This window comes from Mycteria americana, chromosome 1 (assembly GCF_035582795.1).
Source record: "Mycteria americana isolate JAX WOST 10 ecotype Jacksonville Zoo and Gardens chromosome 1, USCA_MyAme_1.0, whole genome shotgun sequence".
Classification (NCBI taxonomy): Eukaryota; Metazoa; Chordata; class Aves; order Ciconiiformes; family Ciconiidae; genus Mycteria; species Mycteria americana.
Genome location: NC_134365.1, coordinates 196,955,429 through 196,982,754, shown reverse-complemented (window position 1 = coordinate 196,982,754; position 27,326 = coordinate 196,955,429). Strand labels below are relative to the sequence as shown.

General features: G+C 40.4%; 1 protein-coding gene across 1 annotated transcript in view; it reads right to left on the bottom strand.

Moving 5' to 3' along the window:
• The window catches only part of LOC142408267 (uncharacterized), a 108,462-nt gene that overhangs the window by 67,456 nt on the left and 13,680 nt on the right, over positions 1 to 27,326 (bottom strand). The window contains exons 2-3 of the mRNA XM_075498609.1: positions 10,799 to 10,945; positions 6,039 to 6,173 (exon numbers count right to left, since the gene is read on the bottom strand). Of these exons, the coding sequence (XP_075354724.1) occupies positions 6,039 to 6,173; positions 10,799 to 10,945 (282 nt within the window). The remainder of the gene's footprint in view (positions 1 to 6,038; positions 6,174 to 10,798; positions 10,946 to 27,326) is intronic.

Below are 27,326 nucleotides of genomic sequence, written 5' to 3'. Positions count from 1 at the left end.
CCTCACCGTGCAGGCAAAGCAGGGGAGGAACGGAAAGGTAGCCATCCTGTTCAGAGGCGAGAAAGTCCACCACAACGGGGTACAGCTGGAAGCAGAGTGGGTCACTTTACCTGACTATTTCGTCATGCCTCTATCCCAGCGGGATACTGGTTGTATTAAGTACTGAAAGCAAGAAGAAAAATTCTGCAGAGATGATGTTTCAGGCTACCTGCATCTATACTGGAGAGCTAATTTGCTGACATGATTAATGTCAACATTAAGGATACACAGGAAAGCAATTCACATGACTAAACGACACAGTTTGAAATTTGTTTTTGCAGGAATGGGAACAATTTGAGTTAGCACTCTTTATGAGGAACGATGGTCTGGAGGCAAACATACAGGCCTAGGATTATGTATAGATTCTGCTCTTGATCATGCTGCAACCAACCAGTACGACTTGCAGAAAGTCAATGAGGACCTAATTTCTACAAAGATTTTTGCATCTCTCAGCTCCCTGAGCTATGTTACTCATACAAGCAGCTGAAGTATAGACAGAAATCTTCAGCTCCAACAGAGCCAAATAATTGTGTCTTCAAGCACACCCTTTCTTTGGGAAAATGGAGCATTGAACACTAAGCCTCCCTCATTCAGGTCTAGGCTTCTTATTTCATCTTCTTGCACTTCGTGGGTTGTACAAAGTGGCCCGACCACAGAATGGGCAGAGAGCTCTCTGAGGTAAGGAACCTTTGCTCAGAGGTTGCACAAGTCTTCTCAGGGCTTTACTATCAACTTTGTCAATGGGGGGCAAGGTCAGAGTAAAGCATGATCTGCCTAATCTTCACCTAGGGAAACACACCCTACTAGATAATGAACGTAACTGCTGCTGTAAATTGTGCCATGAACCGATAAATTTATGACCACATCCAGCAGTGATAGTGTGTGCAACTTATTTCAGAGCCAGGTTATATACACTTATCTTCTAATCTTGGATGTAAAATTAAGACTCTGCTTACATATTTCATGGAGAAATGAAGGATCAGCCCAAGGTTTGTAAATACTTCAAGATCCTCAGATTCCGAAAGAGTGGTTAGTAGAAATACAAACTGTTATGAGTTGTCACATTATAACTTCTTTCTGCATTGGACATTGGCAGCTCTTTGATAAAAGGCTTGTCACACACGCTCTCTAATGGAATAATCTCTGATCCTCAACGGTCCAGGGGCAGCAATATTGAACAAGCAGTGCATGAGAAACACAATGAATCTGATTTTCCTTCAGCTGTTTTTACTTTTGAATTTCTCTGGCCTCAAACAATGACAGAGGGTCAGGCAGGCATCACACTGCCTACAGAGAGATAATGACAACTATAGTCACAGATTACGGTATTATTAGTTTTACATTTCTAAACAATGTCAGAAGATACCAGACATCTCTGGAACCTTTGACCTAAACTCTGAGACACTGTTTATAGCATCAAATAGCATTTCTCAGAAAAAAAAAAAGAATAATATCTCCTTAAAAGAATCACAAACACTTTTCAGTCATGTGGGTTACAAGGCACTGCTTTGCTTCCCATTTTCTTCAAGTGGCTTAGCACAGATAAACTATAGTTCTACAAACAGTTTAAGCTATCAGAAGCTAGCAGTGATCCTGAAAGAAGCAATTCACCCTGTCTCATCTCCAGCCACTTTGACCCTTTCTTGCACCAGCCAACATATTTGTGTGGCTGAGCAGTGAACCAGACCAAGAATCCAGGTTAAAACAAGCCCGAAACCTATAAAATGATTAATTTTAGCCCTCTTGGTTTAATGAACTCAAGCTATCTGTGGAACTAAAGCATGAGAACTCAAAACTGTGTTCATCAACTGTACTGAAAAAGAAAACATAAACCCGGACTTACCACAGATAAAGGAAAAAGCCCATCTTGTTACCTCTATATGAAGTTTTGTTTCCTCACTAATTCACAGAGTGCATACTGCAGAGGATTATTGTGTTATCTGCAAGAGCTAGAGGTATTAGACTCGTAAGTTAGACCATCCGGGTCTCAAAGTTTCCTCTGCTCAGTGCACGGAGAAGCAGGCACTGCCCATCGAATGCCAGATCGTAACTTATACACCATGGGAGGGATTCAGCTCACCCAGCTCTAAGCACCTATGCCTCAGCCAGTCACTCCAGCCTCTTTAAATACTCAAACAACCAACATCAGCACTTTGGGTGCACAAAAGCACTTCAACCAGGTGACCTACACTCAGACAACGACTTCAGGGTGAGATGGGTCTTGCTGTAGAAGTACTTTTTTCTCTCCATTAATGGAATCTCTATGATGTAGACATGGACTTACAAATGCCAGCATCTGTCAGGTGAAACTTTGCTGTTTGTCTCTCAGGCACCTGACTTCCCTACCTCCTTAGGTACATATTTCTTTAGTACCTCACAAATAATGTTTCAGTGAAGCAACTTTTTGGGGAGAAGGAAGGAGGGGAGACATGACATGACACATCATTGCCCTAAAACCATGATTTTCACTATTATTCTACCAAAATGTTGTAACAAGTGTGAGTCATCTTTTGAAGACATATAAACAGAATACCTACTGTGACACAAGTTTGCCAAAGAAACCTTCATTGCACCTTTTAAGCTGTCAGCCTAGGTGGTATCCATGAAAGTGTGCAGCTAACTGCCTTGTATCGAGAATTGAACAACTGTGTCCTGCATAATTCTCTGCATATTATTCCCAAATTACAGCATCCCTGCTATTTCTAACATTGGTCTTCTCCACTATATTTGCTAATCGCAGTAAGTTATGGAATATTTGGTTCTCTAAATGCCTGGGTATATGAGCTCCTGCGGAGTGGAGACAGATAAGCTCTTTTTGACCTCCTGACTCATAAAAAAACTGAAGAGAAGAAAAACTAGCTCATCAAAATACAACGGGTCTGATTTGTCTCTGTGTTACTCCCAAGTTATGTATTATACCACCTGGATCATGGGAGTTAAACTAATGCAACCTGGGTGTGACACAGAAAGAATTAGGCCTTTTGTCATTTGGATCCATCCCCTCTACTGCAATAAAAGTAACTTTGGCATGCCTTTTTTAAAAAATATGGAGAAGTCTGTATCTTAAGGAATAAGCAGTGAAAATTCGGGTATGGGAGAGACATGACAGACTCATGCAGACTGCATGCCTAGAGCTAGACATGGCATTATTTGTATTTGCTGGAAATATAGTACATACAACAAAAGCAGCACTTTGAAGGGAGTAAAATGATCCACTCTCCTGAATGAAATTTGCAAACATCCAGTTTCAACATTTATTCCTAATTTAAAGCACTGGCCAATTCAAAAAACAGTCCAGTAATTTCTAAAGAAATTCTGTGCCTCCAGTAGTTTTCTAGACTAGATGGTGCCCTAGGCACCAGTAGTACTTTCTGCATTACACTGCTGTTACTACAGCATTACAAATGTTTGATACAATACATGGACTGTACTGATGAAGATTCGTGGAACTGCTGTTTATTGTATTTCCTGAATTTCAACAAAAAGAGAAATGTAAACCTCAGAAAAGAAAAAAACCCAAAAGTTACTTTCTCTGCCTTCTCTCCTACACACTTCTGGCAAACAACAGTATTATTGCAACATCACTTCAAAAATATTTACATAGTGCTAGTGGAAAGGCAGTAAAGCAACGATATTTGTACATGCCTGAACATTTGGCCAAGGTAAAAAACAAATAAAGTTGGCAAATATCTTACTTTTTACTGAATTCTACCAAACTAGATTCTACTACTAGATTCAAACTGAATTCTACCAAACTAGCAATTCTATTCCAACTAGAACAAGTCACAAATCAGAACAAATATTTATCCTTTTGCAGAAATGGAAAACAGCAAACTTATTTTCTAAAGAAAGGAAATAGCTGGTGGGAAGACAATAATGTTTTCAGTTAGTAAGCAAGTGGAGCTCACCTTCAAATTTCCATTTCAAATGAACAGGAGTAGACTCATTTAATGAAATACAGAATTTATATGGTGGCATGCATATCATTCTTTGTTCGATGAACAGTATGACAGTTTTAAAGATACCTTTAATATAATAGATTTTGCTTTAATACAAATTGCATAGATAACTTGAAATAAGCACCTCATCGGGAGAAAGAGAACTGCTGAGCTACTGACTTAATGTGTAATTGTTGCTGAAATCTATTGGCTTTGGGATCGCAGAAATGGGGGGTGGCATATGTGATGCCAGTATTTGAAAATGCCTCTGAAGCTATTTGTGGAAGAGACACTAGTAGGACTGATATGCATGACAGAAAATTGCCAGAAAGTATGCTTAAGAACAGAATAAACTCACACATAGTAATACAGGCTAGCAGGGAAGCATAAGTGTGGCTTTTGGAGGCCATGTCTCAGTAATCTAGACAAGGTCTTTGAATGATCATGCAGATATGGGTGATTTGGCTGATACAATGTACTTCCATTTCAAAAAGCTTCTGATGAAGTTATCTATCAGACACAAACTACGCTGTCAAGGAAGAAAAACAAAAAAGATGTCAAGAAATAAAAATGTCTTTTCATTGCCAACTAAAAGTGAAAAAAAAAGGTTAGGAATAATTGGTTGCTTTCTTTTACAGTGGACGGATATTACCTGACAGTCTCATGGATACATGTTCAATACACTCATAAATGATCTGGAAAATGGAGGAATAAAAAGGGACAGAGTTTTCTGATTATATTAAATTACAGAGGTTAATAAAAACAAAAACTGCTGCCAGCTGCTGCAGAAGGACCTCATGATGCTGAACGAGCATAAGACAAACAGGCAGACAAAATTCAATACCAATAAATACAGACACACTGAAAAAAAACCCGTCTCAGGTATCCACTACTTCCTACAAGATTCCTAAGATTCAGTTTTTCACAGTAAATGAATTACAGCCAAATTAATAATCCAGTAGCAAATTTACAACAAAAAATACGTGTTTTTTCACATACTCCACAATTAAACTTTGGAACTCATTGCTACAAGATGCTTTGAATATCAAAAGAACAAACGAGTACAAATGAATACAAAAGACACAACTAGTGGCAAAAAGACCCTTGGGGGCTGTTAATTACAAAACTGCTATATAGTGTCTGACTTCAATGTGTCTCCATGATAAATACCTCAAAAGAAGCTGAGATGGCTTACTATCTGCTTACCCTGTTCTTACACTTCTTTCCTGAACTTCCAACGTTGGCCACTGCCAAAGAAAGGATACTGGACTATAAGTCCTTTTGATTTGATCCAGTGCAGCCATTTTTATGTTCTGTGACGATCATGGACACTGCTGGCACCCAAGTAATTTAAAACTGAGAGGCAAAACCATCTGCATTTTGGAATCAAGACACTCATTCTAAAATAGCTTACATTTAGCTATTGAGGAAGTTAAGCAAAGCCTTTTGAGAAAACCCTCTGATAGATTTTAACAGACTTTGATTGCAAACTACAGCATCACCTTATAAAAAACCCCAAAATAAATATTGGTATTATTGGTTAGAAATAGGGCTTAAACTTCCAGAGCTGAACACTTCTGCTTACAGAGAATGCAGAATGGAATCCGCCCTGAATTGAGCCTAACCAACAGCCAAATTAAAAATCCTAAAAGACTAATTCTAAAATAAGCAATGAAGAAAAAGATGCAGTAGCTGATCTGATGCCTGGAATCCATCACATCTAACCCCCAGATGAGATTAATTACTCTTTAGAAATGCCTGTTTCTTTCCATTGAGTATAAAGGAAGTCCAAGTGACTTGTTCAGATGTAGAAGTCTTCACTAGAGTCATCTAAAATCAGATTAGATGAATCCCACAGCCCTGGAGTCTCATTGAAGACTGACTTAACTTTTATCTGTACCTCTTTTGCAAACCAAACTCCTCCGTACAGTGCAATATTTGCAGAACAAACTACTAAGAAATGCTAAGAAATGCATGGACAATTTTAATGATAAATAGTAAATTTTGAGATTACTGAACCTGAGAGTCAGAGAGTGTTGTAAATAAGCTGTAGCTACTTACATCAGTTTTAGGTCGTGCTCCAGTTGACACTGGGTAAGGTAAACAGTCTAGATCCTGGTAGTCTGTTCTTCTGTTTTTCCAAGATCCCTTTCCTTGATGATCTCCATAAAAGCCTGTCTCCACTTGAACAGGGCACTGTAAGAGAATTTTAAAAACCCTGTAAATAAAGGCAAGTCATAAATATTTTTAATGTGAACTGCAAGATAAAAATATTGGAATTTTATCTTTTTAAAGCTTTTTTTCTCTGATGTAAGGCAAACATTTCACTTCAATCTTTTTTCTTAAAACCACCTGCTGCATCATTTTTACATTTTGCTAAGTTAGACATCCAGATATTATGTGAAGTGGTTTCCTTAACAGCTAGTATACGCAACTGGAGAACTAATAAATAGTAGTACACCTTCCTAAAGATCCCGGAACTGAATCACCTCTACCTTAGAAAGAGAAATGGTTTTATTCAAATTATTTAAAAGTAGCTTTTCACTTTATTTCATGTTCGTTTTTCTAACTTAAACAGAGACCCAGAAAATTCCCCTTTTCAAATCACAGACACTGAACTTTCCAAATCCACTTTTCCTTGTCCCCCAAACCTGGGGAGACCTCACTCGATTGCTCCACTCCCACACCATTTTTTAAAAGATGCATGTCCAAACTCTGGGCCCACATGTACCCGGCCACACTGAATGCAATGCCAGGAAGAGACCAACTGCACAGCATCCCCCCACGTATCCCGGTTTGCCTCAAAAGAACGACGAAGCGTGCAAGCAAGGAGCAAGCCTTGCCGCAATCCAGCAGGATCTGTGCTGGGAACAATCAGGGAACCAGGATCATGGGTGCACTGCAGAGCAGTCCCAAGCTGTTGGGTACAATGAATCAGAATCAGCCCATTTTCTGTCTGCTCCCCTTCACAAGAGGACAAATTTGCTGCTGGTCTTTAACAGCAATTGCCTAGCTCCCAGTTATTATATTTTTAGGCCTATAAAATGAGGAGGCTTTGCAAAGCTGACAAAAGAATCAGTATGTTGCCCCAAAAAGTCTAAAGATAATACACTACTGCAAAAGAATTAAGAGAATGTGTAAGTTAAAGACAAAGTTTTGTTCAATGAAAGTCATATCTCTAATAGAAGACAGGGTAATTATAATCAAACAGGATTTCTGTGTCACTATCCATGAATGATAAAGGACTAAAACTGAAAAATGTGATTTTCATTCTTCAGATCTGCTGTTTTTTCTCTACTGAAACGGAGTCCTAGACATCAAATGGTAATGAAGCAGACACACTAAACAACAGTGAAACACACTGTTTACAGGAAGACTGTTTTATCTCTGCTATCTCATTTACAAAGTACCTCCTTCTATATTGCTAAGAAAGACTTTTTTTCACAGGAAAGGTACAGGTTTTAGAGGAACAGCACTATTAATTCCAGTTTTCCGAAGCTAGCAGTTTTGCTGTTAGTATATTCAGATAGCCCAGCTTTTTGTACTTATAGCATGTATTTATAGCATTGGTGAGAAGATGTTTCAGAAAATAATTTGATGCCTATTATTTTTTGTTATACCTTTTCTGGATCAGATACGGAGTCATCCAGCCACTGCTACTGCCCAATGCTATTTCCCAATAAAAAAATGACCAGCGGTAACCTGTGGTTTACACAGAAGACTAACCAAGGGAAGTTAAACCTCTTAGCATTTTTCTAAAAGTTATTATGTTTTGAAAAATACCTTAAATTTGTTCACCAAAATACTACAAGACCCTTTACTCTCACCCAGTAAATCCCATAACATTTATTCACCCAGTCCATTTCATTAACTAGCAAATATTTGGACTTGTTTCTGCAAAATTTTTGTCCAATGGAGTATTAGTAATGACAGATATCTTCACAACAGGAAAATGTAAAGAATAATAAAATATCAAAGAGTTACTTCCATGAACAGATGAAAAGATCCTTCAGTAGAAAACCAACTGGCTCAACCCAGTGATTAAATTACAGAATGTATCCCTGAGACACAGCATCTGCCGTACAAAATAAATACTGTCATCTGTTAAAAATTGCCCACACCCTCAAGAGACCAATTTTCAGAGCAGCAGGTCCACCAAACTCATGTTGCCACTCATACAGTAGTCAGCTACTTCTCAGACCTTGCATCTACAAGTTGGCCTTGCATCTGTGAGCACTTCACCCCAAATCCTTTTCAATCATAATTTCTTGCATCAGCTCCCAGTTTATATAATCGAAATAGGATAAAAACATATGAAGAACCCATAAGTGGTTCATCATTTTATAGAAGCCAAATTTACACAGTTACTAGTAAACATATGTCTGAGATAGATCTTCTTCCTATTCAAGTTTCATTGTGAGTGACAAGAATAAAACATTTGATCTGTGTGGAACAAATTACAAGCTATAATAAGAAATATGGACCAAATTGGATGAATTGATAGAAGATAAATTACTCATACAACTTGTATGAAAACAAGAGTTTGTTCATTTTTTCCACTGCAACTGTCATTTTGAGATTTTAAAAATCTGTTTCTTCACAGTAAATTCATGGAGAGATTTAGGAGGATGTGTTTTGCTTTTTTGACTATAGGGGAAGACTAAGGTCAACCTCTTTTGAGGCAAATTATTCTTAAATGTTTAAATTAGGGCAGATGATTCCCTTGTTCAGAAATGGTTTGACTACAAACACCTTTGCAGGAGATAGCAAAGTGCGTCCCATCATCAGTTCCACAACAGATTGTCCCTGACTCTTTTCTTGCTCTGATCTTGCTGGTCTCATCAGGACGGCCTTTGTGTTATGTGACCTCTCCAGCTCCTGTAGTGAATCTGGCTCTTTGAGGTTTAAAGGACATTTCCAGTCTGCCAAATAAGGCCACAATAAAAAGGTGGCTGATTCACATGATGTTTGCCTGTCCACAGACAATTCAAATGAAGCAAGCTCTCCTGCCTCAGAATGGGAAGAATACATGACCTGATAAAGAGGAGTGTAACTGCTCAAATAGCATAGTAAGGAAAATGGTAATTTTGGCATTGATGTTAGAAACATCCTTGAAATCTTTTTGGACTTATCCAAACAGATGCAACTATTGGTAAGGGAAACAAGTGTGCCAATACCAGTGAGACTGGCTTGGAGGTAGGTTTTATCTGCATATGAAACATGACCAGCTCTGTATGACTAGCAAAGGATTTTGGTGGGGGAATACGTCCCAGCAAGAAGGCTGCGCCCGAAGTCCTGGCCTCTGTACTCAGATGATGTCTTGCCAATAAGCTTCAGTAAAAGAAGTGCAAGCATCTGGGATGCTGGTGTTGGCATTCTCTATGCACCCACTTTTCATGTTGTTGTTCTTATGTATCAAAGGGCATTTGAAAACATTGCCTATTTGGATTTGTTTTTCTGCTGTCTACACGCTACATGCCCTTCATTGAATGCTCCAGCAACGGATGTGAAGTCCAGTGTCCTACGATGTTCAAGTCATCATGGAAAAAGAATGACGCCTAACCAAACCACGTTTTTCGCCTTAGTAGAATAGGCACAGCCATAAAATCACAGGTGTTTGGATCACTGGTTACCAAAACCAGACTTCCTCACAATGGGAAGTGCTTAAATTCTGATGGCTTGGATTTCACTTTCAGGTGGAAAAGCAGACTCCACTGCCACCGCATTTTGACAGAAAACATTGAGCAGTCTCCTACAAGAAGACAGAACGCTGTCCATTAATAGACAAGTTAATGATGAAATTAATTCAGTTGGACAGACCTGGTTCTGACTTGCTGACATACAATAAAAAAGAAATGAGAGACAGTCGTGGCCACTCTGTTACTAACACTCTCTCTGCAGAATATGAAAATGCATACTGCAAAGAACACCGAGATGCAAGATTCTGAATGTCCCAGCTTGAGAGACATGAACATTTACACTGTGATCCACACAGACATTTACTTAAAGAATTTACTTTTACAAAATGAAGCAGCATTGAAAGAGCAGCGATGGCAAAAGCATTCAAACAAGCTCACCTTCCAGGAATTTCAAGCCAGCACTAACATTCAGAGCTGCGAATCCAAACAACTCTATCTTAAGAAATTACTTTAATCATAGCCTAAAGCAGAGAACAAACACTCCTACTTCTCATGCTGTTCACTCTCCAGTTACTTGCTTCTATAAAAAACCTTGCTTATTCAAAAATTACTAAAATAATATCATTGCTCCTTAATCCCATTTGACTTAAAATAAAAGCTTGGGAAACTGCATGTCATCAACTGATGACACCTGCCACCACAAAAGATTCTTAACCAGAGGAATGCAGCTCTAAATCAAATATTCAGATAAAATAAATAAACAAAAATATTAATTCAACTCTTAATGAAGATACATAGTGACTCTCTTGCTGTTATGTCTTTAAATAAATACAAGAGTAAACGGGCTAGCACTGGAACATTAAATTAACAATATTCTATCCTGAAAAACTATCAAATGCAATAATCTGGATTCAAATTCCCCTCTAAAAAAGGTATTTAATGATTTTAAGCCATATTAACAGAAAACTTATGAGTTTCATCCTATGACATTTGTTTATTTGGCCGTTAGTTGCCTAAGAAGTTAATGAGATTTATTATTGAGTGAAGACTGTAACTTACTTCATCGTTGAACCTGAGCTCCTCAGCCTATCCAGAAACACAGCCAGATCTTAAAACCATGGCTTGATGAGCATCTGATAGCTAAAAGTTAGAAAACATATCATACGACACACAGATTCTTACCAGTTGCTTGTGCCTTTTGGTAGAAGGAGTACTGGAGGGAGAAGAGCCAGCACTCAGAGCTTCTTCAATATCTAAATTCAGCTGTTCCAGTTTCTTCATAAGACATGACATAGAGTCTGACCATTCAGATCCTTTTTCTGGTTGGGTCTAAAAGAAATCAAACATACATGAAGTCTTAAAACATTCAAACTTTTTGTAACTTGAAGACTCTAATTTTTCTTCTAGCCCTCACGGAAAAAGCTGACCAGCTCTTTCCCTGTCCTTGGATAACTTTCTCCATTTAGAAAGCTTCAATTATCACTCCAATCCTGATGACACATATTCATAGCTGTTCTTCATACTCAAATGATCACATTCCACTTCTGTATATCTGAATGGCTTTCTAACACTTCATCTTGGGTGAACCACTGCCAGATCAAGCTAAGCAAAACCAAGACCAAACCCAAAGTAACTTTAATGTCTCCTCCTTAAGCCACTTCTATTTTGGCATCTCTCCACTGATTGCTTGTTGTCAATAAGAATCAGAACATTGAAGGTCATCATTTGTTCCTCACTATAATTCCAGACTTCATCAAGTCTTGCAGCTTTCTTTTGCCCATCTGTTGGGAACACTTTATTGGTCTCAAACACTTTCTGTTTTCATGGATGCATCTTCCCCTTTTATCTGAACTGCTTCACTGTATAACGAAAACAGTAATCCATTGTAGTGCAACTGCCAAAGATACTTTTCTTGTTCCTTTATTTCCTCGGTCCTTTCCAGTGACTCCCCTTAAGCATCTTTCCATGGCAGTCCCTCTGCATGCTGCTGCATTATGCCTTGTTTTCCTCATTCAAATCACTTCTAAACATTCACAAGAAAAACACAGTCACACTGCCCTCCCTGTCATCACGGGCAGCTACAGGTGCCCAGATTAGTCTCTGTCCTGAAGCCACTTCAGTTCTTTCATCTGTCTTACCTTTACAAACAATACATATCTTCGCACAGAGGAAAATTTCATAGCAAACAATTCTACCAGACTGAGCATACAAACAGTAATAGTGCATTGCCATCCTGCCAAAATCCTAAGAGCATCATACCAACACTCCACGATACCTAGGGGAGCTAGATGAATATGGTTATTATTCTTACCTGATAAATCTTTATGGTGGTTTGTTTCCTTATGAGGGTTTTGCAAGTGGGACAGAGAGATAATTGTAATTTGCTCACTATTGTAGAAAAAAGCTTTAGGAATAGAATCCAGGAGGCTCACTCAAGTATTACACTGACGTATATTTTTCCTAATGGAAATGCTCATCTTCACCACAGTAACTAAGAATAAGGCCCCAGATCATCAAGACATCTGGTCCCATATTACCAAGAGAAGCATGTTCCCTTCAGAGGGGCTACTATTATCTTTGTAGGGATTGTTTTGAAACACAGAAAACTAAATACCCAATCTTTAGTTTTCCAAATTTTTATTTGGCATTTCCCAAATTTTTATAACCCCTGAGTGTTTTTCCTGAAATGCTGTTAGAAGTGCTAAGCTGTATTTCAACTCTGTAGCTATTACAATTATTTGATTCTTTGATTACTTCCCATTGTCTTCCCAAACATTTTAAAGTAAAGTACAGGAAATACAGGACGTTCCACAGAAAGGGAGTATCAAAAGACACTCCTCATGTTGAATCCTTTCTGAGTGAGATGATCTTACACAGGAAATGTGCATGTTGATAAATGTCTACAACACTCATTTCTAGACAAAGTAAAGATTCTACATTTTCCTGTAGTTATGCTTCCTCACGTACTGATCTTTTCAATACTAAAGAATGCTCAAAAAACCCAGCAACAAGGAAAAAACACATAACCCAACCCAAACTCCAGCAACAATGAATGTAGAAAGTCTGTCAAAATCTAATATGAAGCTTCTATTTTTCAACACAGTTAAACTGTAATTTAAGAAAAAGGAGCTGTAAGACTGTGCTTTCTTACCCATCAGTGGTAAACAATTCTGAGGCAACAATTACATACGGAAATGAGTAAAATGTGTTTGATGTCACCGAGCCATGCAAAAATTGTACTTGCCAGGTAACAAACATTGAAGGGTACATTAGAAGGTAGGATTTTTTAGTTCAAGAAAAAGTAGGAGAAATTTACACAAGTAAATGAGCAGAAATGTTCAGTAAATGAACAGAAAATGGACAAACAGTCCATTTTCTGTTCCATGATGGAAAAGAGTATTTTGGGGGGCTGGAGGGGTGTCTCTAATTTAGCATTTTCCATAGAAAATGGAAAGATGAAAATTCATGAAGACTTTAAGAAAGGCTTCCAAATATTTCTGATGAAGACACTCCAAATGCATGTAATAATGCACATATATGACACAGTGTTACAGTAAAAAATACAGCTTCATGCATTGGGAGGCACACTTTGCATTTACCTCGAAAAATACCTACCTACTGGAACTATACTTCCAGCATTCACCAACACTCTGCAATACATCCATATGAGCCAAACCCCCTTATTTTTATAAATTTCTTGCTTTACTGTAACAGAACTCAAACCACAGTCATTCCTTAAAAATACAAGTCCTAAAGAGTTTCCCCAAACTCTCCTAGCTTTCTCCATTCAGTTCTGTCTCTTTTAGTTCAGTAAGACTCTATATTGTGTCTATTAAGGGGATGAGGAAAAAGATGGGTTTTCATTATCCTTCAAGATAAAGCCAAATGGGCCTAGTTAGCAAATGCCATTCACTAATTGGAAATTTGGCACAAAAGCACCATTTGGAACAAATGCTGATTGGCTACGTATTTCAAAGGTTGCCTGAAATTCCTGCAGAACAGCAAAAACATGATGCTACTTACATTCAAAAATATACAGCCTGCACAGTAGGACTTCTAACCAGTGAATAAATTCTGCCTAATCCATTCACGAGGAACACAGCTCCCCAGTGTTCGGCCCTAGTAACTAGGCTGGATGCTATCGAAGTGCTCGGAAGAGCTGAGTATCAGTCTATCCTGCCCATAGCAACTGCAGAGGCAGCAGGGTCAGAGCATCTTTGGAAGCTTTTGTGTCTTGCCCTTCAGAAGGAAAAAAATCTCACTCTAAATTATCTAAGAATCATGGTCTGCTTTATTCATTGTTTTTCCCCTAAAAAGGTCTACAGGGAGAACACTCCTTTCCATATACTCTCAAGGCCTCCTTTCTTTGTCGGAGCCGCAGTCATTCAGCAATGCATAGGAATGCTGTTATCTTTTGAAGAACATGAAAAGCTTAGAGACAGAAATGCATTACAGGAACACTTTTTGTATGTTACCTTGGAATATAGAATCATAGAATCATTTAGGTTGGAAACCTAATTGAGTCCAACCGTAAGCCTAACACTGCCAAGTCCACCACTAAGCCATGTCCCTAAGTGCCATGTCTACACGTCTTTTAAACACCTCCAGGGATGGTGACTCAACCACTTCCCTGGGAAGCCTGTTCCAATGCTTGACAACCCTTTCAGTGAAGAAATTTTTCCTAATACCCTATCTAAACCTCCCCTGGTGCAACTTGAGGCTGTTTCCTCTTGTCCTATCCTAGACAGACAAGCAGTAGTAGAAAGTGAGACCAGAGAATCCCTCGTCAAACAAATCTTTCAAGGTGGAGCAACCTTGTCTATGAAGATCATGTTATACATTAGGCAGAGAATGACATATTGGCCTTGAAAGTGAATTTCTTTGCCATATGGATTTCTCAAGTCCCATATACTCAGGTTAGACAAAAAAGAATAAAAATATCATAAAACAGAACTATCATCCTTTGTGCTAAATAGAAAATTAAGTGGTATGCACTTCCTTCAATTTAAAGCGGTTACAAATGCAGCTATTATGCTTCAGATAGTTATTGTATATTAAGAACTAACCCAACTGTTTAATATTTACTAAGACACATATAGCAATCAGCCAAACATAAAATTTAGTTGTAGGTTGCTACTTCCTACAGCAATAACAGCTTGTTTTAGAACAGCAAGCTTAATGTTTTTGTTACGTGTACACATTCGTATCCAGATTCAGTGTTCACTTACATCGCTGAAATTTCATTACTACCAATAACAAATTACAGAGGTAAAACAGGGTGCAAGATTATGGTCCATCACCTAAACACTTACTTGCTCTTTCCTTAGATTAAGAAGTAAATACATTCCAGACATTCAACTCTTTGTGCCTTTTGGACCAAGGGCTTCTGCACCCTGTTTTTCAGCTTTCAAGTGTTCTTCACTAATCTTATTCAGCAAAAACATCTGTGATAAAAGGCATATTTGTTTCAATGTTTTGCCCATAAAGCTTATTGCAATAGGCATAATAGCTGCCAGCAAATCTAAATTTAAACTGAAAGAATGTGGCAGAAATGAACAAGTCCATATAGAACACTCAGAGGTCAGGGTTAACCTCACTGCCAGACCTCATCCTATACTGGAAGTAGAAAGGCTTCCAAGTGAAGGGTTATGAGAAAATTACACAACTCTAAATTTATCTGATAACTTGTGGCTTTCACTTCAGAAACATTCAATAGGTCCAATTGTTCTGATAATTAATGTATTGTACAACTTCAAGTGATAAACTACTAACCGCCAAACAAAAAAATACCAATGCTATTTAACCCTCCTCCCTAACATTAAATTGGTTTAGATAAAATTCTCTCTGATGTACAGCCTAGATCCGCAAAGAATGATTTTGTGGAAATATTTCAGAGACCAAATATCATATTTTGCTCTTGCTGCACGGATGGGGCTCCTCCATTCTCAAAAGCAGCTCTGTGTAAAAGAAGGTCTCTCAGCCACTGGTGGCTTTGCCTACAGGGTCTGGGGGAGGAAGACAGATTGGTTCCTTACACAAAATCCTTCCGAAAAAAAGTATTTAGAATACAAAGAACTCTTTTATTCTCAAAATAGATTTATGTGTGCCTTCTATATTGAAGATAAAATATTTCAAAGGGAATTTTCCCTCATATCCTACTATAGTGTTGCTTACATATTTACAGAGCTTTTAGATGGACAACTAACTTGTGGCACTTTCCTCCTGGAAAGCAAGTAAAGTAAACTCTGCAGTTCGCAACCTTTCCACTTCTAAGAACTGTATTGCTATCCATCTGAAATGATCAAGGAAAGTCTCTTCAATCTCTCAAGTCAGCAGGTAAAACCATGCGCATAGCTAGGTTGCTGGGAAAGAGAAAGCTCTTCAGAGACGTCGCATAAAATTCAGAGCAATCTGGATCCTTCTGATCCCCAAAACATGGAAGCATTCACCTAAGATGGGCTATTAGGATCTCATCAGTTTTCCCAAAGAAGAGGTACAGAAATACTAAGATGAAGATAGTGCTAATTTAATTGGTTTTAAAGGAAATACCTTTTCCAGGATGAACCCTTTTGCCCCAAACCTAGGATATTTACACTTCTTAAATACGTCCGTGTATGTAGCTTCGTTTTTCCTTCCTGTCCAGACACTTTCTCCTTTGTGCTTTTCTGCCTGAGGGAGTGCTGCCCCAAGCTACTGATTTCTTCAAACAGGTTTTCAGAAGTGACACAAGCTATAACTGTATGAATCTGATGAAACCTTCTAAATGTTTGATGCTCTAGAGCAAATTAAACTGATTTTTGAAGACACTCAAGGTTGTTTCTGGCTTTTCTCCATTTCCCCTCATAGTGCCACCACATAACTGACTTCATCTTCTTTCACTAAGCTTAACCGTGCATTTCTATAACCTACATGTTTGCGCTTTAGTAAACCACTAGCTATGTCTTTGAGAATTAATACAGTACAATATAGAAAAATATTGTGGAAATGCTAACTTCCAGACATAGAACAATAAGGATATACAATTGGGGGTTTTTTTACGATTAAAAGGTGCACAACATGGGAGAAAACAGAACCCAAAGAGGTGGTACCATTAGAAAATACTGTAACACAACCCTTAACTCATTTCATGTATTTGACTTTTTAAAGGCAAACTCATACCAGCTCAGAAATAGACTCCATTACTTTTTATAACAGCTTGGAATCTCTCAAACAGTGAATTGGTAAATTTGGCCTTTAATTTGCAATCAACACATTGATCTTGCACAGTGATAATGTCCATCGTATATAAGTAAATAAAATCCTGAAATCCCATCTCTCCTTCAAGCGTTCCTGCAACAATCCTTAAGGACTATGGCTCTAAACTAGGCAGGACGGGAGCCCTGGTACCAACGGAGTCTTCCAAATATTAGTTTATGGAAATATTTCCCAGATGAAGAAACCTGAACTAATTTCTGGGACTGAAAGCCATAAGTTGTATCAGCATGGTGCTTCACCCAAGACAAGAGAGACTGGAAGGTGAAAAGAAAGGAATTTAGTTGAAGAAAACGTGTGGGGCAAAATGCTTTGGAAGACAATCACACAATACTGTGGAAGTTTTAAAGTGCAGCAGCCCATTGTCCCAGACAGCCTAGTATGAAAACTCTGTTGTAGGTTTGTTTTGTTTCTAGTAAAAGCAACTAGTTTTGTATTGGACTTCCTATTTAAAAAATGACAACTTAAAACGGCATGTAGTTGGTTTTAACATCAAGTTGTAATTGATGTAATCCCCTCATCAGCTTCTTCAGAGCGGATGTCAGCTCATCACTTATCTATTCTACTATTTGTGAACTGTGCTTCTTGTATCCCAAACACCTGCTCTAAGCAGTAGCCAAATCCCTGCCGCTGGCTGCTTGCATTCGCTTTGGCACCATCTGCAACAGTGGTTGTATCTGCACATCACAATTAGTGACCATGAATGTCAAAACACTTGACGCACATAGGTTTTAAGATGCATTTAACTTCTACCTCACCAAAAATTACTAACTTCAAAATACCGTAACTCCTACCATGACTACCTTAAAAAAATGTAACCAACCTGTGCCTGTTTAGAGAAGGGTATCTTCCTGCAGTGTTTGTTGGCTAAGCAATGGTGTGTTTCAGACTGGGTTTCACAAAAGCTGAGGGGTCTCATGCCACTAAATCCAAAAAAAGTTACATACTGGAAGTGGTAACTTACAGCTCCTGCACCCCAGGGTGTTTAGTTGCACCTATAAATTACCTTTTGAGATTGGAATAGGACTTAATCTGTTTTCTTAAAAAAGGTTTACCTCTTTATAAAACATTGTGGTTAGAGCTAGCCGAGATGTAGAAGAGCTAGGCTCACCTTCACCTTTGGCCTAATGCATTTTATATCAGTTCTCCCATCATTTTAAAAATCAGCAGGGAGAAGAAAAATAGTATCACTTTAGTACTGGGTACAAGTGTCTGTGCAGGAAATTCCTCCTCTCCTTCTTGCCAAAGAGGAAACAAGCATGAAAATCTACTTCACCAGTTGTAGCACCTACCTTGAGAGGAACAGATCAGAAGAGTTTTGTGAGTTTTAGCGAGCAACTATGCTCTAGGAAATATATAAGCACTTTGATAATAGTAGTGTATTGGTCTTCTAGTCTTACAACCAGGACGTCATCCCCAGGCTACACATCTGAGTTGCTTCCATCACGTGTAGCTTCTCTTATTTGTCCAACAACTCTTGAATTATTTTTGCACAGGCAAAGCTACAAGAGGAGAACCTATGCCCATAAAAACTTACCATCAGAAATTCTTCTGGAAGGTAGAAAACATAGGCTAAAGTCTTTCAAATGGTTGAGAAAGCTATAATCCTTCTCTTTTGGGGAAGACAAACCACTGAATTATGGAAAATGGTAATACAGCACCTCTTTCTTTTACAAAGAAGGCAGCAGCCCCCATTGCATTTTGTGGAAACCTTCATCCTCAAGATATGCATGTAGACTCTATGTCCACCAAAGTGAGTCAGAGTAACCAGTCCCACCTATGTGCTGCCTCCCAGTCAAGGTTAGCCTCAAGATAAGCATCAAGCTCTTGGTCTTAGAATGAATTGTATGATTTTGACACACACAGGAAAAAAGCAAGCAAGAGATCTTAAACTGAGAAAACAGCCCAGAAAATAACACACACACCCCCTATTTTATCAATGCCTGGATAGCCTAATAGCCAGTCTCAGATAGTGGTCAGCAGCTGATGCCTAAAGAAAGGGTTTAAGAACTGGGCAATACTAACCTGGTATTTCACACAGGATGCTCTCCCAGTTTTCAGTACCATAAGCTGCAAGTTGTACCACAACAGTGGCCATTAAGCAGCAAACTGAACAGGACTCATGTCAAGCAGGCAAATTCTGCCCGTGTCCTACATTCTTCTGCATTTGATCCAAACACTAAAAATTCAGTGCAGTTCTGGATGAATTCTCACATTGTAGCCAACAAAACCACGACAAGGGCAGCTCTTCAGTTATGACGTTTTCACTTACACATGCACACTTCAAAACGCTGCAAGGTCCACTGCTCCATCTGAAACCTCCATCTTCTATTAAACACGTGCATAGCCTGATGGAGGACCAACAGATGTAACAGACTCTTCTGAATTCTTCTGTGTGAATATTTGAGGGTTTTGGTAAAGAAGTGGTCTAGTCTAAATACTAGACCATTATAGCAAATAAATACTCTAGTCTGATCTAAGTCTTCCAACACATAAATGAAAACCAGGTCATGTTGCATCTTAATACATCTTAATACACAGAAAAAAAATTTCTTCTCCAAAGAGTGAACAACTGCTACCTTAGCAGCTTTTAAATGCTAACAAGATTTGAAGCTCTAGTGCTGTGCTTGCATGCTACACAGAGCCCTCCTTATATTATACTACTAAAAGAAGAAAATCTTTATGCATACGTGCTTCTTCCTCACCAGATTCTTGTTCCTTTTCTGTTCTATGTGGAAATGAGAACGTATTTCTCCTATACTGAAAGTGATTTTCATTTAGAAGAATGTAGGGAAGACAAATACCCATATGAAGCCCACAAAAGCCTTCCCTGGTGCTATGACCTTGCTGGACACTAATAGGTGTAAAATAAACTTCACCCCTACTGGCTGTAAGAAAGGAAAATGAGTGTGACTGGTGGAAACTACACAGTCTTTGCTGGAGACTAGCAGGGAAAAGTAACATAAAGAAGAAAACAGTTACAGCAGATAAAAGGGATAGTGAGAGGATGATATAAAAAATGATTTTGTGACCCTCAGGAAGTAACACTCAGGAGGTCCCTGACACAAACTCCATAAAGGGTAAAGCAAATTTGGGGAAAGGCCTTCAGAAGTCCTACAGGAAAAGCCACCAATAGGTTTATCTGCAGCATAAAGCACTGGAGCCTCAAGAGAAGAAGCTCTAGTGCCTTACTCTCGCTGCTGGACCCAAAAAAAAGCTGTGTGGTGTGCCCCAATCTGGAGTGGGGAAACACTGTCCCACCCCGAGCAACATGAACCAACTTGGGTGCCCTTCCCCACTCGCCAGTTGGGGTGTAGCTGTGGACAGCACGTAACTGTTAACAGGTCATCGGTCCGTCCTGTGTTTCACTTGTTATTACAACAGCTGAAGTAGGGTTATGTTTAGTATTAATAAAATGGTAACTAAAATGGTAAAGCAATAATCTTATTTAATACAGCAGTAGAATTAAGCAAGGATTTGTGTACGATCTCAGCACACCAGCACCCACGCTAATGGGACAACTGTCAGAGCACAGCTTGATGCAAGCTGGTGCTCGGTGTGTGGGCAAAGGGCATTAAAGGTACCGAGAGCTGCAAACCAATCCCTGCGTGCCAGCGACAGGGCTGCTCTGGCAATCTAACACACAAGTTGAGTAATTTTTCTAAAAATATCAGTGTCAATGTTTCCTTGAAGAACTCTGGAACAGATTCTAAATATTAAGATGGTAAAGGATAAAGAGAGAGATCTAGTAATATCTGGCAAATTTCTAAATGTAGATAAAGAAACTATCTTGACACTAAGTGCCAGAATACTTAAAAAAAAAAAAAATCTCTGCATAGGTAAGTATAACCTTAACACTTTTTTTCTTAAAATACCAACATTCTCATGTACCTAATTTTCAGTTATTTTAGTTTTAAAAATTCATATATACAGTGAAAGAATTTCCAAGAAAACTGGTAATAGAGATTGTCTCCATGTATTATGGAACTTCAGCTATTCACTATTTTCTGAGTAAGTCATATGGCGTTTCTTTGGTGCCTACATTACATACAAAAATGCAACTCACAAAAACACTATTGATAAATATGAAACTGGTAAAATGACTGCAATACTATCATTGTATTTATGACAAACTACAAAAAAAACCCTCAAACCCCACTGCACAGGATAAAAAGGATACTCTTTTGAAGATTCATGGAGTTCTGTCAAATTTTACATTGTTCCCTGCCCAAAAGCTCTTGCAATCTACTATCGAGAAGAAATATTGTTAGCAATCCACTTCTAAACAGAAATCAGAAATTAATGGAGACAATAAAAGAGTGAAAGGCACCTTCTGGAATTAAAGGCTACTCAAGGACAAAGAAGAGAAAGTTTGGCAGAGGGGAAGATATTTTTGGCGGCTAAGAATGAATAGGTGGTGATGGAGAAAAGGCTGGAACACGAATTATGAGAGAACAAGAGAATAGCAAATAATTGAAATAATGTAAACCTTCTAAATTATATCCTGAACCGATTTTCATCAAGCTAACAATAGAGAGAGCATTAATCCCAGGCCCAGAAAAGTAATTAGGCACAATTCCCAGACCGTCACTGGAAGTTTGACACCCAAGTATCCAGGTTTAACTACTAGGCTTTAGTATTATTCAAAAACATGTTAAATGCAACCTATGGATTTGCTGTGAGTTAAGTATTTATTGATATATTTAAATGCATTTTTAAAAAAATCTATGACTATTAACCACTCCTGAAACTCTTGAAACTTTTGGAGCAACAAAAGTAACAAAAGTTACATCGCTCTTATTGCTAATATTACTTCAAAAACTTATGTAACATAAAAATCACATCTGTTTTTCGTAAATAAATGCAACTATAATTGTTGAAACATCCCTATGTTATTTCACATTACTTAGCTTCATGCCAAGTTATGCTTATGTGTTAAACTAAAATAACAGAGAACATTCATGAAAAGTTACAGTTTGTGTGGAATGTGCGCAAGAGCCTGGGCCAAGCTTCCCCTTATTATACCAATATAATTCCACGAGGGTCCTTGTCGTCATCCCAGTGTAACATGGACCTGCAAGTCCTAGAATGCCTGGGTATAACCACACCAAATGAAAGGTGGCAGATGCTTTAATTTATGTTTATTTTATGACAGGCACACTCGTAACATCACATGGGAGTTAGAGAGAAACCTAATTTTGAAACAGCAGCTCTCACAGCAGCAGAAAACCTCCCTGGGATTTTGGACACAAGACAGTAGAACCACCCTGTAAAAGGCATCACAAAGGCTTTTTCCTCCAAAAATCCTATAGCACAGAAAGAACAAAGGAAGTTTTTCTCCGCTTCAGCATAAAAAGCAATTTGTTAACATTATGACCTCCAGGCCACCAGATTCCACCCAGATGCCTCCAACATTTAGCCCCAAACAATTTGTCTGGCAGTAGCATACTTAAAAATAAAAAAGTGTTGCTTTTGTCCATCCTTCACTTCGGGAAGCTTTATTTCACCAAAAAACACAAACCAGGTTGTGCTGTCTCCACACCCTCGAGCTCAAGGGCACAGCACAACGCCACCCGCACCGAGCCCGCGCTGGCACCGCTGAGGAGCACGAAGGCCAGGCCCGTCCTGACGCCGCACACGCCGCGGCGGGCCCGGCCCTGGTCCCCGGGGCAAGGCAGAGGCCAGCACGTCCCGCCGAGCGGGGCTGCGGGGAAGCGCCGGCAGAGCCCGTTTCCCCGTTGCCGCCCTTCCCCCAGCAAGGGAGGGCGGGTTCAGGGCACACGCCGAAGCAGGCGCGTCCCTGCCCGCTGCGGCGGCCTCCTCGGCCGCTTGGCACGGGCGGCCGTGGGGAAGCGGGCGAGCGCCCTGACCCCCGCCCAGCCGCCACGCTCGGAGCGGCGCTGCCGCCCGGCCGCAGGGGAAGAGGAGGAGCGCGCTGGCGGTGGCTGCCTGAGAGGGGGCGGCGGGGCGGCTGCTGGGGCGCGGGCCCCGCTGAGCGGCTTCCCGCCCTCCCCGCCAACAATGGCCGCCGCACGGCCGTCCGCGCGCGCCCAACCACCGCCAGCCCGAGCCCGCCCTTTCCAGGGGCTCGCGCGCGCTGGGGGAGGGGAGGGGAGGGGAGGGAGAGGAGAGGGGCGGGGCCCCGCCTCGGCCAGCGCCCCGAGCTGCGCGCGCAGCCCCGCCAGCTTCCTCTTTTCTTTCCGCTCCCCGCCCCCGCCGGAGCGCGCGCGCGCCGCTGTGACGTCGCTGGCGGGCGGAGCCGGGAGGGGAGGGCGGGCGGCGGCCGCCGGCTCGCGGGGCGGCAGCGCCACCTGGCGGGCAGCGCTGCGCGGCGGCGCCCGCGGCCCGAGAGCGCGCCCTAACGTCCCGGGAGGGAAGGGCGCTCCCGCCGCGGGAGGCAGGGGCTGGCCCCGCCGAGGGGCTCAGCGGCCGCTGGGTGGGCGGCTGGGAGAGGCGGGGGCGCTGGGTGCAGGCACTGGAGCCAGCTCTGCCTTGCCCAGTGTCCCCGCCGCGCCCCGCCGCGGCGGCCGTTGGCCGGGGGCGCCCTCGCAGGCGCTTCTGAGGAGAACCGCCGTGCCGGCTGCGCTGCAGTCAACGGGGAGCCGTTCCTCCAGAGGGCGAGGCTGAGCGCTAGAGCCGCCTCCCGCCGGCCCTGCGGGAGCGGCCGGGCCGGTCCCATTGTCTTCAGGGCCGCCGGGGGCCGTGGCCTCAACGCCTCCGGGGGCGGCTGTGAGGAGCCGCCGGGGTGCCCGGGCCGTGAGGGGGACGCCGAGCTGACCCCTGCCGCGCTCCTTCCCCAGCAGCCTCCCCCGTGCTTTGTCTTGGTATAAACACTGCCACAACTGGGGCCGGCTTTGCTCCTTCAGAAAATGACTCTTCCTTGGGGCCGTGCCTCGGTTTCCTCGGTATGAAAGAGCACTTCAGCTAGGAAGACCTGCTTCATGCAGAGCTGAGCGGCGTGCGGAGCCTACTGCTGATGCCTTGCCTGCACATCGAAGCAGAGGTAGACAAGGCTTAAAAGTAATCTAAAGACAATCATATTTTCAGAAATATTTCTGCAACTGCACACTGGTGGGAAGTTACTCCTTTTACTTTCAAGGCTACAGTTACTGCCGTACAAGCATTGCACTTAAAATGGCTAACTGCACGTCTAAACAGTTACATACACACCTTTCTGAAAATTAAATCTGTAACGTTCTACACGGACAATCTGCCCTTCTGTCATACCCGACAGATGTCAGAATAAATCGTGCTGACTCAGTCGAGACTGATTCTGTCCAACCTCAGGAAAAGAATTATGTCAAATCTGAGATCTGATTAAATTGCCTTGATTTCAATAGTCTTAATGAATAATACAAACTTCATGGATAATGTCAGATAGTTATAAATGTAAAATTTACCCAAATTCTCAAAGCTAGGCAACACTGTCAGAGGCACACGACTCTGAAATCATTATTGTGTTTGAACCATTTGATTGTACCGCAGTTTGCCTTGGGACAGTTGATTACTTTTGCTAGTGGTGAGACAGCTGGAGCTCAGCTCTGATATTTGAACACAAAGGAGACTTCAGACAAGAGAGAAAATTCTTCAAACTCCGAGATTTCAGCACAGCGCAAGAGAAGAATGTCTAAAATTAAGTATTTCTGAAAGCATTTAAGATTTGCTTATTTAGTTTGACATATTACAATGAGCCTGAGTGGGCAGATTTGGACAGTCTCATTTTTTGCTCTTTCTGGTGATATGAAAAGGTTTTTCTTCAAAGTCCATTATATTTTGGGGCATGAAAGAGCAGGATATGGGGAGGGAGAAAGAACAGAAATCCTGGATGCTGGAAGCCAAAGTCAGGGTATAATCACAGTTCCTTTAATTACCAAGAGTGAAGTCTGGCAAAGCATCAGATCCAGATTTGGAGGATCAACCTCCTATCTTGACATCACGACACTCAGGAGAAACTGGTAGAACAGAGAATCAAAGCTTTGAAGCCTGAATTTGAATCATGCTACAGTCCAGCTCCTAGTGCCAGGGGAACCTAATTTTAATTGGGGTCCTTTGTTATTTGGTTCAATACAAATGCTAATCAATAAAACTCCAATTTCTATTCTTCCTTCATAAATAAAACTCAAACATATTGGACCATATCAATCAAAATATTTTAAAATACCTTTTAAAAATCAGTTCTCTTACTTTTTCCTTCAGGATGGTCTAGTTTCATGTACTTTTTGTAATAGCCCATTCCTAAGTGTTCCTTATTGGAATTTATAGTTTTAATTAAAATGCTAAATGTATTTTTCCCTCCGAGTTTCTTCCATTATATTTTATTCGTACTTATATGTAAAGTAATTATACTTTAAGTAATTATTTCATATTTTCTCTTTTTTTTTTTTTTTTTGCTTGGATCTTAAGAGAACAAAGTCATAGTGTTCTGTCTCAGTGCTTGCTCAACTGCTGTGACATTTCCCCCACAACTTTTGAGTATTTTAGACAGTTTCAAGCCAGTTTGAAAGATGGGAAGAAATAGCAGAGAGATCACACTTCAAAGTTGAATCAAAATTTGTGGCTGGATAGACACAAGAGACTCAAATGATGGCCCACTATAAGCTAAGGATGATATATCAGCACGTATAATTTCTGAGCAGCCGCCGATGAGCATATGTGTGCTAACTGGCCAGGCAGTGAAAAGATTCGTACAGGTAAAGCACATATTGTCTCTTGCCAGAATCATGGGGGATTGGGGAGATTCTGGGGAAGGGGAAATAGAGGACACCTGGGCAGGTGTGGAGAAAATAGTGGGAGGTTGAAACCGGAGACAATGCAAGAAAGCTGGGAGAGGACTGGAGTATGGTGGAAAAACACTGAGAGGTGGGGAATGGATCGGGGAGCAGGAGGTGCTGAAAGTGGTGAGCCAGAAGGCCGAAGGAAAGCAGGATGCATTAGTTCTGCAGAATGTCGGTGTGGTAATCTTAAATCTGAAAAGCACTTTGGAACAGTTCTTTACTTTTCTGAGATAATCATCATGGGGTGATTAGGTGAATTCTGTAGAAACAGTAGGACAATAAATTTTCACTTCCAACCCTGAGACGCTTGATTTTATAAATGACATTTTTTCCATCATGAAGGGCAATTAGTCCCTGATCAAGAAACTGAAGAAACATACATTGTGAGGGAGGTGATGGGTTGTTCAGTTCTTACTCAATGATTTTACAGGATCTGTGTCACTCATCCCACATGCTGTTATATTTTTTCTTAGGGAGGAAAGGGTTTTCTCAACAGCTTCTGTTTAGGTGTCAGCCCTGCCAAGATGCTTCTTGCAGAGCCTCGATGAATTCAGTGAACTTCATTAGAAGTCCATCTCTAGTGGCCAAGGATCAAGACAGGGATGTAGTTAGTTCCTTTCTGAATGTCAGCCAGGGGGAAGAGTAGTGTGTTAAGAACAGACACATAAAAGAAAATTATTATCTTATGTGGCAAAATTGCAGCAGATAAGTACATCATTGAAAATCTTTTCTGGAAAAAAAAATCATGAGGAGTAAACTAAAGATATCTGTAAATAAAGGTACAGTTTAACACAAACAGTAAATTACATTTTTTTTAAGTAGCCAAAGTTAAAGGGAGGTGGGATTAAGTTTGAGTATGCTGTTTAAATCAGAAATGTCATTATACTTGGTGACTAGATAAAACTAGCTCCAGGTATTATTTATAGTACATGTACCTTGTTCAGTTTTAATGTTTTGTATCCCCTGTTTTGAGAGGGCTTATGAGTTGCAGCATTTCAATTATAAGAAGCTTGTCAAAATGACAAAAGGACACTGATCATAGCAACAAATAAATCTCCTTGTGTAAATTTTTGGAAGTGAGAGAGATGAGTGAAGAGGCACATTTTTCTTTTCATTGTCTAAGTCTCTTAAATGCCTGCACATAATCAGATGGGATCTCCCTCTGGAGCTCTTCAAAGACACCAATGTCTTTGCCTCTGACTGTATAAGGAATTTATATGCTTCATTTGACAGACTGCTTTCTCTATAATGTGGAAACTGGATACGTTCCCTAACGCCCAGATCCAGATAATATTCTGCTGATGTCTTAACGCCGTGTTCAGGCAAGACCTGGTGTGCACCATCTCTACTCCCACTCCCTCTTGTCTTCCTCTCGCATCCCTAGTTTCTCTGGGAAGAAAATTAAACTATGAGAGAAACAAGCCTACTCCACCAGGCCCAGTGGATGATCAGGAACCACAGATATTTAAATATATAAATATCTAGATGAAAATTAATTGCCTAAATTACAGACATCAGATTTCGCTCCTCCCTCCCCGATAAAACCAGCAAAAGCTTTCAAACTGGAGAAGCATATAGTCTTATACATAAAGTTTTGAACAGGCCACAGGCTCTACCAATGACACGTCTTGCAAGTCACTTCTCTGTGTTCCTGGTTTTTTTTTTTCACCACTCTTTGTTTGGTA